Source organism: Carassius gibelio, chromosome B3 (genome assembly GCF_023724105.1).
Source record: "Carassius gibelio isolate Cgi1373 ecotype wild population from Czech Republic chromosome B3, carGib1.2-hapl.c, whole genome shotgun sequence".
NCBI classification, from domain to species: Eukaryota; Metazoa; Chordata; class Actinopteri; order Cypriniformes; family Cyprinidae; genus Carassius; species Carassius gibelio.
In genome coordinates this window covers 21,610,800-21,622,174 of record NC_068398.1, presented here as the reverse complement: position 1 = coordinate 21,622,174, position 11,375 = coordinate 21,610,800, and the positions used below count along the sequence as shown (strand labels likewise).

Here is an 11,375-nt window from a genome sequence, read left to right as displayed (position 1 = left end):
TTGCTTGGTTATTAAGCATAGATTTTGATCAACATAAATATTTGGTGGATGTAATATGTGTAGAAACTTCTTGCACCCATTATTTGCTGAATTTCAAAAACCCAAAACATGTCTGGCTCATATATTATAAAATAAATCAGAAAGTATAAGAAAAAGTACCATTTTTAATTTTGCATAGTTAATTTTTTTATGACTATTTTGCATAGTTAATTTTTTTTATGACTATTAAGCCCATATCTGCCAACATTCCTCACTACTGGAAAGACAAAAATAATAGAACGACTGGCTAAAAATCGAAACAGCTAAACAAATAAGCTGAAATGTAAAAAAAAAAATATATAAAAGTGTATATTATTTTTTGGGGGGTTTTCCCATTTGTGTATTGCAAAAATCACAGTAAATATTACAGTAAATAAGAGGGAAAGAGATACATACAATATAATTTTTTGCAAGATGCATACAAATTAGGAGTTTGCTCGGTCAAGTCTATAGGTTTCTAACGTTCACTCTGGCTGTTTTGAGGAGAGTCCTCATCAAACAGAGCCAGGGTGGTGTGGCCTAGAGGGTTGTAGGCGATGCCTTCCACCTCTCCTCCACCATTGGCTGTCTTCTGGAAGTGGATCTCCAGGTGGTCCTGCAGGTTATCTTTTTCCATGATGTCAGGGATGCCCGTCAGCAGCACTGTGCGCATGCACTCGGAGTCACAGATCTGATAGGGAGCAACAGCCAGCTTACATCAGAAACTATACAGCATTGAGAGTTGAAATTGTGACATACTCTATACTTCATACCTTCATTTGTGAAATCTCGCCATTGAGGAATGGAGTGACCTTCACCTTGTACTTCTTTCTACCAAAGTCTACCTCATGATCTTGTTTGTCAGAAAGACGTTTAGCAACTGAAGACAAATAGAAACGGTTGAAAAAAACAAAACAAGCATTGTGCACGGAGATGTGGCAGACTGAATGAATTTAGTTAACTTACTGTTATCATCTACAAAGGTAATGACCACAGTGCCAGAGTCATGTAGCATGTCCTTGTCCTCCACCTCGCCGCCTCCATTCTTCTTCTTAGAGAAATGGATGTCCAGTTTGTCTAGTACTCTCTCCTCTGGTTCTTCCTTTGGCAGGTTGGAGACTAGGATTCTGCGTGGGCACACTTGTGTTTCCATCTAACAGATGGAGAGAGAGAGTCGTTTTGGATCACGTTAGTCCATACGAACACAATGCAATCCAAAACAAACAATCCATGTTGGTAAATGGAAGTCAGCTTGTCTCCATTACCTCAACATAGCTGGGTACCAGGAACTGAATGGGTTTTGCCTGCACATTGATGGTACAGTCTCCAAGTTCCACCGAATGATCCTTTAGGTTCAGTATTTTCTGAGCCACTAAGATGGAATATCAGCAGAGATTTGAATAGAGGTTAAAGTAATAAGTCACAAGGGGAAAATCTATGGCAGTGATTCATAACCAGACAGCCCAGATCCGCTAGGGATACTCGACAAACTTACAAGGGTGCCTTGAGATGAATTAAAATGACTTAAAACATTATGTGGACCACAAAACCAGTCGTAAGGTTTTTTTTTTTTAAACTGAGATTTATAGCTTTCCATTGATGTAAGGTTTGTAATGGACAATATTTGGCCGAGATACAACTATTTGAAAATCTGGAATTGAAAAAAAAAAAAAAAGTGGTCTAAATTAAGTTCTTAGCAGTGCATAGTACTAATCAAAAATTGTGTTTTTATTTTTACAGCAGAGAATTTACAAAATATATTCATGGAACATGATCTTTATTTGATAGCCTAATGATTTTTGGCATAAAAAAAAAAATACGAATTTTGACCCATATAATGTTTTTTTGGCTATTGGCCAGCGACTCAAGACACAATTATGACGAATTGTTCTTTATTACAGGTGAACTTTAAGGCACTTTTGACATTGTTTTTTTATCACTATGATTCTAGTTTGGCCAATTACATACCATCCTTTTCCTCGAAGGTGATCAGTGCGGTTCCACCCTCCATCGGATAAACCATTCGGGGATTCACATCAAAACTCACAGCATGGGCTCCCTCTTTTGTATTTCCCCGAAACACAACCTTCCTCTCAGGCACCGCTGTAGAGATCTGCAGTCAACGTAGAACCTTGTTAAAATTCTCACAGTTGTTAAATCATTCATGTTTTTTTGTTTGTTTTTAAATAAACAATGTGACCTTAGGTTCAAATTTGCATGAATACAAGGGATATTATAGAAAATGTATAGATTACTAAAAAAGTATTTCAATATATTGTACTGATATACTGTAGAGCCACACAGCCAATTCAGTGCAATGGATGCAACAAAAACAAGTGTGAATATATTTATTTTGACACTTTTGAACCTCAGTTTGCTTTTTCAGAGTGCTGTTTTTACAGTCCAGGCTTTGCATCTCCTCCTTTAGTCTCAGGATCTCCTTCTGCAGCTTGGCGTTCTCCTCCTGTACAGCTCTGCATCGCTCCTGCACAGAGGAACCCATTACCACAGTTTTTAAATGTCTTTAAATTAAGGGATACAATGAGTGTCTGGTCTTTTTTATTTATGTATTTTTTTTTAACAGACCTTCTCTTTCTGAGTTGCCTTAATACGTTTCTGGTTTTCTTCTTCAGATAATGCTTTCTTTTCATTAGCTCGTTGTTTAAATTCCTTGGCATAGTATTTGTTGGTATCTATTCCATCTCTCAGTATTTGTTGTTCCTTCACTAACGCTTCATATTGTGCCTGTGGACAGATGAGATGACAATGGTTAATAGGCCTAGCTTGTTTTCTGGTTGACGGGTACTACTTAAAAGCCATTGACACACCTTGTATTTGTTGATCTCCAGTACACTGTCCTGACATCTCAGAGACTCACAGTCTGTAACAATGCTGAAATCCTAAATAGAGAAAGAGGGTCACTGTACTGAATAGAGTCTCGAATGCCAAAAATAAAATAAAAGTCTTCCTTTACCTCAGCAGACATTTCTACCTACGCAAGAACCTGTAAACAAACAGGAAGTATTATTACTAGGACAGAAGAGTTTATAATCTATACTAGCACCTTGTTTTCCATCGAACGTAATATTTTAACGTCTGAACATTTGCTGGTTGTGTTTGGCTACTAAACTTAAGCTGTAGCATGAACTACATGAAGTTCAACAGCATGTGTTGTTGACGTCACCAAAAGCGCTATAAAACAATTTAAATGAAACCTATTTGACACTTAATTTAGGCGCCAGCACACATTTACATTTATTAGTGCTCGTAAATGCTTAATTTACATTCTTTCGCTTGTCATAAAGTTAGGCCTAGCCTACGCTTTGTCTTAGACACCACTGCATTTTTAACAATAAAGCAACACACAGTTAACATAGTAACTTTTTGTAACGGCAGTCTTTTAAACAATTGTATAACTTTTGTGTTGTTTCACGACAATTTGTTTTGTGCATAGGCCTAAAAATAAATAAATAAACAGATGAAAAACTTACCGTGATGAAGCAAACCGTTAGAGAGAGCAGTTTCGCTTTCGTTTCAGGCGTTGTAATCCTTGAAATATATATCAACACGAGCTTTACTCACCAGGGGGTGGTGTTAAACAATAATATCATTCTTTAACAGTAGCCTATAACAGTACTCACATAGTTGTCACGATTACGTTTAGTTTAGTTCCTGTCATGTCTGTTGTGAGCTCTCATTAGTTTCAATGGTTTCTGATTAGTTAATCCTTGTCCAGCTGTTCCTGCTTACTTCTCTCATTCACCATGTGTGTAATATAGACCTGGTTCTGTTCCAGTCTTGGTAGGTTATAGCTTATGACATGTGCTGCCTGTACCCAGTCTGAAGTCTCAGTAAAGTCTGTTTTGAGTGATGTATCTTCATTTGCTGTTCTCATTCCTCGACGACCTGTGACAATAGTAAATAGCCTACTAGTGTTTTTGAACCATACTATAGCAAAGTATGCTTCTTGAATTAATTTGGTGTGGTATTTCTATAGTTGCTGTGGTATTATAACAACTATAGTAATATAAACAGTTTACTTTACCCAATGCTGTACTAGGTTTTCTTTAACCATTGGGTATTTTATACTACAATACACTACAGTTTAATGTAGAGAAAAATAAAGTACTACAGTGTTTATTACAGTTTATCAGTTAACTATATTTAATACAATAGCTATGCTGTAGCATTCATTGGCAAAGTGTTGTAAGTACTATAGCTATACAGTATAATTCACTTTACTATATGGTTCAAAAACATTATAGTATTACTATAGTATTTTATTATGTGGGTCGCTTGTACGTTATTAATTTACATATCAAAAATCACAATAAATATAGATATTTGTTGTAAAAATCTATAAGACTGATATCTATATCAAATTATAGTTTAATATCCAAGTTGCAGGCTACGGGAAAACTGGGTATCAGTCTGGTTGTGTTGATGATGTCATAAATGAAACGCTGTTTACATTAGGTTAATTGAAAAGACTTACTTTATTCAAAGTGCCTTACAAATGTGAGCAATACAAAGTAAAGAGTAATTATTCTAGGGCTGTATGAACAACATGCTGCCTTTTAATTTAATTTAATTTAATTTCAGTCTAGTTATAATTGTTTATTATAAACTAGTCATCTTTCCACGCACATTTCCAAAGAAATAAAACCACGTATGACACACCTCTGTTACTGATAGACACAGTTACATTATCCAAAGGCTGTCCTCTTATATAGGCGGAGCTTGACAGAGCTCTGCATTTAAGGGGCAAACATTAATTAATTCAAGCACAGTGTGGAATCGTTGCGAGGGGACAAGGTAGGTCTTGTAGCTATTTCCCTCATTCGTCTCAGACGACCTTGTGCTTTTTTTGCACAGCATGGTAAAAGTTGTATGCAAAAGTGCTTTGCTCATTGAGATTTATTGTGCAGAATTAGACGTCACTCGTTGCTATGGCAGATTTTTTTCCTACAGGGGAACTTACTCACGTTTATGTGGCATATTGATGTAGTAAAGGGGAAAATATAATTAATGCATGATGGATTTCTATTATTTTATCTTATCTATTTATGTCTGCTCACAGATCGGTAACTTGGAGTCCACGGATCCACGGACTGGTCATTCACCTTCAGCCGTTTACAAATCCACCTGTTCATTCAACAATCAATAGTAAGATGAACTGAAGTGCATCCTCTCTCTTTCTTTAACATTTTCTTTATGAAACATATTTTATTTTATTTTTACCATTATGCTCAGTGAGAAATAGCAACTGAAAAAAAAAGGGAAAATACCACATTCACAGTTTCCCCTTTTTGCTGCCATAGAAGCCTAGTGCTATAACCAGTCTCGGTCTCGGTGTGGATTGACATTCATAAAGGGGAATTTCCTTTGTCAAAACAAGGAAATAAAACTGCACAATTTTAATTTGATTGATGCCCTGGTTTGCCCTCAGTTAGAAATATGAGAATAAGACACTGACCAACTGTCTAACAAAAAGCATTTTGCTGACTGAACCACTTTGTCTGAGACATTTTGACTGTAATCCTGAGTTTCAGTTAATGTTTCTAAGTTCAGCATAGTTTCTCTGGTAAGCTTTTGCTTCAAATTTCTAGATGTGAAAGAGGAAGTGATACAAGAATTAAAATGATATACTTGGATTTTTATAGCTCAACAAAAGAGGAGACAGTGAATTATACATCAGAAAATGTTTGTTAAATTGCAACCCTGCATCTGAGATATAAAGGTCTGATGGGTTACAGTGAAAGCGTGTATCATTTTCTGCTAAAACACATCAGACACATTTCATATTTCAAATCTGTTACTTTTAACGTGTTAACTCTATCTCTTTCCATCCAGATGTTGAAAGTGACATTAGGCCTCGCTCTGGTGACTCTGGTTGCGTGCTCGCAGTGCCCCAACAATGAAGTGTGTGAGGCAGGCCAGACATGCTGCCAGGATCCCACCGGAGAGTTCAGCTGCTGCCCTTTCCATCATGTGAGAGACCGAACTTGTGACAGATACATAAAGACAGTTTCATTTTAGAATAGTGTCAGGTACTCTTCTATAAATACAATAAAGGTTGTAGAAATCAGTTGAGTTCAGACAAGGGTAGGTAAACTGCACAATGCTAAGGAACTTACTATAACTTATTGCTCGTATTTTTATACTCTCTCAGATATTCCTCAATAGAACCCTTTTTGACGCACATTCACACTGTTAGCTCTTGTAATATGGGATATGATAAGGCACCCATAAAATATCAACATGCAAATCACTCTTTGATGACTTTGATGATATACAAAGAGCGCATAGAAATGAAGCTGTAATCAGGAGGTTGTCTGTCAAATGTCCAGCTTCAGTACTGTATTGCTCAGTCAGCTCATGCATGGGCAAAATTGTGTGTGTGTGTGTGTGTAGGGAGAGTGTTGTGAGGATCACCTGCACTGCTGTCCTGAAGACATGTTGTGCAGTGTTATGGACTCCATGTGTATAAACGCTACACATACACTGCTGTTTGTGGAGAGGACACCGGCTAAACGGACAGACCTTCCCAAAGTGAGAAATTATATAGTATGAGTAACTATATAAATAAAAGAGTACTCAAAGCTGCTTCTTATGTTATAAATGTATAGTTTACTCAAAAATGGAAAATTCTGTCATCATTTACTCAACCTAATAAAAAAATAGATATTTTGAAGAATGTAGGTAACCAAACAGATGGTTGCCATTTTTCAGTCAATGGCTACCGTCCACTGTTTGGTGACCAACCTACTTCAAAATATTCTCTTTTGTGTTCAACAGAAGAAACAAACTGATACAGGTTTGGAGGTTGAGTAAATGGTGACCTAATTTAAATTTTTGGGTGGAGTGTTCCTTTAACAATCCTCATTCCTCAGTCATTCAGAATGATTCCCTCATTACCTGCAAGTGAAGACGACATCACCTGTCCCGATGGCTCCTTCTGTCCTGCTGAGTTCTCCTGTCTGCTGATGGCTTCTTCATATGGGTGCTGTCCTGTAGCACAGGTAAGTTACATTATTACAGGAACATGGGCCCAAAACCACTATCTCCTTGTCCAAGACATGGTGTATTGAAAGGCCTCTCACCTCATCACAAAAGAAGCATAGTGTTGCTAAAACATTGACCCCTTAGATATATACTCCTTTCTATTCTTTGTTTGTTTTATAGGAATATATACTATATTATATATGTAAGAATATACATATATAATGTTTCTCCTTTTCAGGGCCTTGTGTGCTCAGACGGGAAACACTGCTGCGCAAAAGACCATGAATGCAGTGCAGACAGCAATTCCTGTGTCAAACTAAAAGGTATGGAAGATGTGGACTAGAGCGTTTAACAATTGAAAGATGCTTTATTTAAAAAAGACCCATATACATTTATAACAGGTTAATTTAGAGATTCGCTGTATTAATTTGGATAGGATGTACTTGCATCTCATGGTGTTTTCCTGTGATTGTTTGTAGAACCAGCCGAAGCTGTTCTTTGTGGAAATGGGACCTCAGAGTGTCCCGTGGACACCACATGTTGTGGGACAGAAGATGGTCAGTGGGCATGCTGTCCCATACCAAAGGTATCGGCCCAGCTGAAATACAGTAATATGTGCAGAGACATGTTGACATAGAGTTCTCAGTTCAGAAAGTTTTCACAGTCTTTAAATAAATATAGATTTTGAAACTGAATTTTCTTCTTTATTTTAAAATAAAAAAACTTTTTAAATATTTATTCATCAATGTACTTCTGTGATATATTTTAAGATGTACTTTATTCTTGTGAGGGCAAAGTGTCACATGATCCATGAGAAATCATTATAATATGCTAATTTAATTACTGTTAGACAGCTGCTAAAGACAATTTTGATCTAATTCAAGGATCCTTGCTGAATAAACTTTTCTTAATTTGTTCATGAATGTTTTTTCTCTTGCATTCTTTCCTCTGTCGTTTGTGGTTTCTGTAGGCTGTATGCTGTGACGATAAAATCCACTGTTGTCCAGAGGACAGTGTCTGTGATGTTGAAGGCTCCAAATGCATGTCCTCCACCAATCAGGAGCTGCCTATGTGGGCCAAATTCCCTGCTCGTCTTAGAGCTGAATGGGAAGATCACAAATGTAGGCTATTATCCCAGACAGTTATTAATTTTCTGATAACTTCAACTAATGCAGTTCAGCATTTTCATGTATTTGCCCTTATTCTTCAAAAGTTGTAGAAAGTAGGGCTAAAGCTGAACTCACTACAACCAGACAAATCACTACTGCTGGCAAGCAAATGACTACATTGCCTGGTGCACTACCAAAGAGTATGTGCAAGTTTCTAGATGGCAATACATACATGTTTTATATGTGTACATAAAAAATTAAATTTCTCAAATGGTTTCTGTCATTGCCTTCTTTATATTCAGCCTCAGATGTTCCCTGCAATGACACTGCGGCCTGTCCTGATGAAAGCACATGCTGCAAGACTAAAGAAGGAGGTTGGGACTGCTGTCCACTGCCTGAGGTAATTCACCTACTGACAAGTAGCTTGACCATTATATCTCTGTCTTATATAACCAATCCTGATGCAGAGTTGTGTTTTGCATTAAGTTAAAGGTGTACATTAAATTTTTCAATAGGCTGTGTGTTGTGACGACTTCATCCACTGCTGTCCTCATGGTACGACATGTAACGTTGCTGCTGGGTCTTGTGATGAACCTTCAGGATCTCAGCCTTGGTTTGAGAAGCTGCCTGTCAAACTAATCAGGAGTCAGAATGTGGCTGTTACAAAAGGTAGATCAAAGCTCTGAATACAGCACACACAGACATGGTTTAAGCGTTTATAAAGTTTCTGGTGTCTTCGGTGCATTCAGATGTTCCCTGCGATGACACTGTGGCCTGTCCTGATGGAAGCACATGCTGCAAGACTCAAGAAGGAGGATGGGCCTGCTGTCCTCTGCCTGAGGTAGATCACCTGATCTATTAAAGGAATAATAGGTTACACTTTTTTTTAAAGGGGTCATATTACATTGCTTAAAAGAACATTATTTGGTGTAATGCAATGTGTTTATGCGGTTTAAGGCAAAGAAAAACATACTATTTTCCTCATACTGTACATTATTGTTTCTCCTCTTTACCCCGCCTTTCTGAAATGTGTAGGTTTTTACAAAGCTCATCATTCAGAAAAGCGAGGTGTACGCTGATTGACCAGCTATCCAGTTTGTTGTGATTGGCTGAATACTTCAAGCATGTGACAGAAAAGTCACGCCCCTTACCATACTGTGATGCGTGTCCCGGTCTGAACACTGGCGTGACAAAACAAAAAAATAAATCCCATTACTAACAAGGCATTTGTTGCATTGCATTGCGTATGGCGCCACATAAACATAAAACCATGTCTGCATTTGTGATTTGAAGAACGACAAACAACAAGCTGTAATGGTAATAATGGTGAGGAAGCAAGTGCAAGTAAATGATAAATGATTTATTGAGAGAGTCAAGTGAACAGAGATGAACAGCAGGGACAACAGGTATGTAGAGAGATATCACGGTGATCCAGGAAGTAGCGATGAGTTGAGACAGCAGGAGAGCGTGACACAGGAACTGAGATGAGCGCTCCGATGTGGTGTAGAGTGGGTGGGGTTCAAGGGGTGAGAGGATCCAACGACGAGATGAACAGAGAAGAAACAGGAATGAGAAACCAGGCATACAACAGGTATTTGCAGCGCGTTTCGTTATATGCATGTGTTGTTATGATTTGCAACACTTGCATTGTCAAACTGATGAAGATGTTTTCTTCATTTGCTGGTGTTTTTTCAATTTTCCTCTGTTTTCTTAAGTTGCAGCGTATTGAGCTCTCTCGGCCACTGTAGATTTAAGACTTTAGTCTTTGCAAATTAACCGATCTTCTTTATGCACCAAGAGATTGTAACACTCCAAAGAGAAAGGAAAAATGTAAACTATATGACCCCTTTAAGGTGTCCTCGTTACAGTGTAATGATACATTTAAGTACTGAGTAATCTTAATTAACTACATATACTTACTGTGTGGTAAGGGTCAGGATTAGGGTTTGGTTTAGGGTTACTTGCATCTAATTATGCATAATTTATCGTTATTATAATAGTAAGTACAAGTAAGATGTGTAATAAGGACACCTCAAAATAAAGTGTTAACGAATAAGAAATTTTTATACAATAACTACATTTTTTCAATAGGCTGTGTGTTGTGACGACTTCATCCACTGCTGTCCTCATGGTAAGACATGTAACACAGCTGCTGGGAAGTGTGAGGACTCTTCAGGATCTCAGCCTTGGTTTGAGAAGCTGCCTGTCAAACTGATCAGGAGTCAGAATGTGGCTGTTACACAAGGTAGATCAAAGCTCTGAATACAGCACACAGAGACACAGTATACAACTACCATTTTATTTGTTCTTGAAGCGTTTATAAAGTTTCTGGTGTCTTCGGTGCATTCAGATGTTCCCTGCAATGACACTGCGGCCTGTCCTGATGGAAGCACATGCTGCAAGACTAAAGAAGGAGGTTGGGACTGCTGTCCACTGCCTGAGGTAATTCACCTACTGACAAGTAGCTTGACCATTATATCTCTGCCTTATATAACCAATCCTGATGCAGAGTTGTGTTTTGCATTAAGTTAAAGGTGTACATTAAATTTTTCAATAGGCTGTGTGTTGTGACGACTTCATCCACTGCTGTCCTCATGGTACGACATGTAACGTTGCTGCTGGGTCTTGTGATGAACCTTCAGGATCTCAGCCTTGGTTTGAGAAGCTGCCTGTCAAACTGATCAGGAGTCAGAATGTGGCTGTTACAAAAGGTAGATCAAAGCTCTGAATACAGCTTACATAGACATGGTTTAAGCGTTTATAAAGTTTCTGGTGTCTTCGGTGCATTCAGATGTTCCCTGCGATGACACTGTGGCCTGTCCTGATGGAAGCACATGCTGCAAGACTCAAGAAGGAGGATGGGCCTGCTGTCCTCTGCCTGAGGTAGATCACCTGATCTATTAAAGGAATAATAGGTTACACTTTTTTTTAAAGGGGTCATATTACATTGCTTAAAAGAACATTATTTGGTGTAATGCAATGTGTTTATGTGGTTTAAGGCAAAGAAAAACATACTATTTTCCTCATACTGTACATTATTGTTTCTCCTCTTTACCCCGCCTTTCTGAAATGTGTAGGTTTTTACAAAGCTCATCATTCAGAAAAGCGAGGTGTACGCTGATTGACCAGCTATCCAATTTGTTGTGATTGGCTGAATACTTCAAGCATGTGACAGAAAAGTCACGCCCCTTACCATACTGTGATGCGTGTCCCGGTCTGAACACTGGCGTGACAAAACAAAAA

At 38.0% G+C, this 11,375-nt stretch overlaps 2 protein-coding genes across 23 annotated transcripts in view; one reads left to right on the top strand and one right to left on the bottom strand.

The window, feature by feature from the left end:
- Positions 1-144: 144 nt before the first annotated feature.
- LOC127953662 (interferon-induced 35 kDa protein homolog) lies at positions 145-3,702 on the bottom strand. The gene is made up of 10 exons (XM_052552919.1): positions 3,510-3,702; positions 2,993-3,022; positions 2,847-2,918; positions 2,605-2,763; positions 2,387-2,503; positions 1,987-2,131; positions 1,284-1,390; positions 985-1,171; positions 792-898; positions 145-709 (listed from the first exon to the last, which is right to left on the bottom strand). Exons 2-10 carry the CDS (start codon positions 3,002-3,004, stop codon positions 497-499), a joined length of 1,119 nt encoding a protein of 372 aa, XP_052408879.1. The 5' UTR covers positions 3,005-3,022; positions 3,510-3,702; the 3' UTR covers positions 145-496.
- Positions 3,703-4,726: 1,024 nt separating this feature from the next.
- grna (granulin a) overlaps positions 4,727-11,375 on the top strand; it is a 28,012-nt gene continuing 21,363 nt past the window's right edge. For 12 of the 22 annotated variants that reach the window (XM_052550943.1, XM_052550940.1, XM_052550939.1 and 9 more), the window contains exons 1-16: positions 4,760-4,833; positions 5,099-5,184; positions 5,872-6,009; positions 6,433-6,570; positions 6,912-7,040; positions 7,262-7,346; positions 7,503-7,609; positions 7,994-8,144; positions 8,237-8,332; positions 8,435-8,532; positions 8,648-8,801; positions 8,882-8,973; positions 10,224-10,377; positions 10,474-10,574; positions 10,690-10,843; positions 10,924-11,015. In XM_052550943.1, coding sequence (XP_052406903.1) covers positions 5,872-6,009; positions 6,433-6,570; positions 6,912-7,040; positions 7,262-7,346; positions 7,503-7,609; positions 7,994-8,144; positions 8,237-8,332; positions 8,435-8,532; positions 8,648-8,801; positions 8,882-8,973; positions 10,224-10,377; positions 10,474-10,574; positions 10,690-10,843; positions 10,924-11,015 — 1,689 coding nt within the window. In that variant the 5' untranslated portion in view covers positions 4,760-4,833; positions 5,099-5,184. Of the gene's footprint in view, positions 4,834-5,098; positions 5,185-5,871; positions 6,010-6,432; positions 6,571-6,911; positions 7,041-7,261; positions 7,347-7,502; positions 7,610-7,993; positions 8,145-8,236; positions 8,333-8,434; positions 8,533-8,647; positions 8,802-8,881; positions 8,974-10,223; positions 10,378-10,473; positions 10,575-10,689; positions 10,844-10,923; positions 11,016-11,375 lie in introns of all 22 variants that reach the window. The other 10 variants (XM_052550946.1, XM_052550951.1, XM_052550950.1 and 7 more) reach the window with 4 other exon arrangements.

Excerpts from the sequence above, each read along its gene's own strand:
- LOC127953662 (XM_052552919.1), bottom strand. Across the intron at positions 2,764-2,846 it reads TGGAGATCAACAAATACAAG|GCACAATATGAAGCGTTAGT; the intron begins GTGTGTCAATGG and ends ATCTGTCCACAG. Across the intron at positions 710-791 it reads GCGAGATTTCACAAATGAAG|ATCTGTGACTCCGAGTGCAT; the intron begins GTATGAAGTATA and ends GCTCCCTATCAG.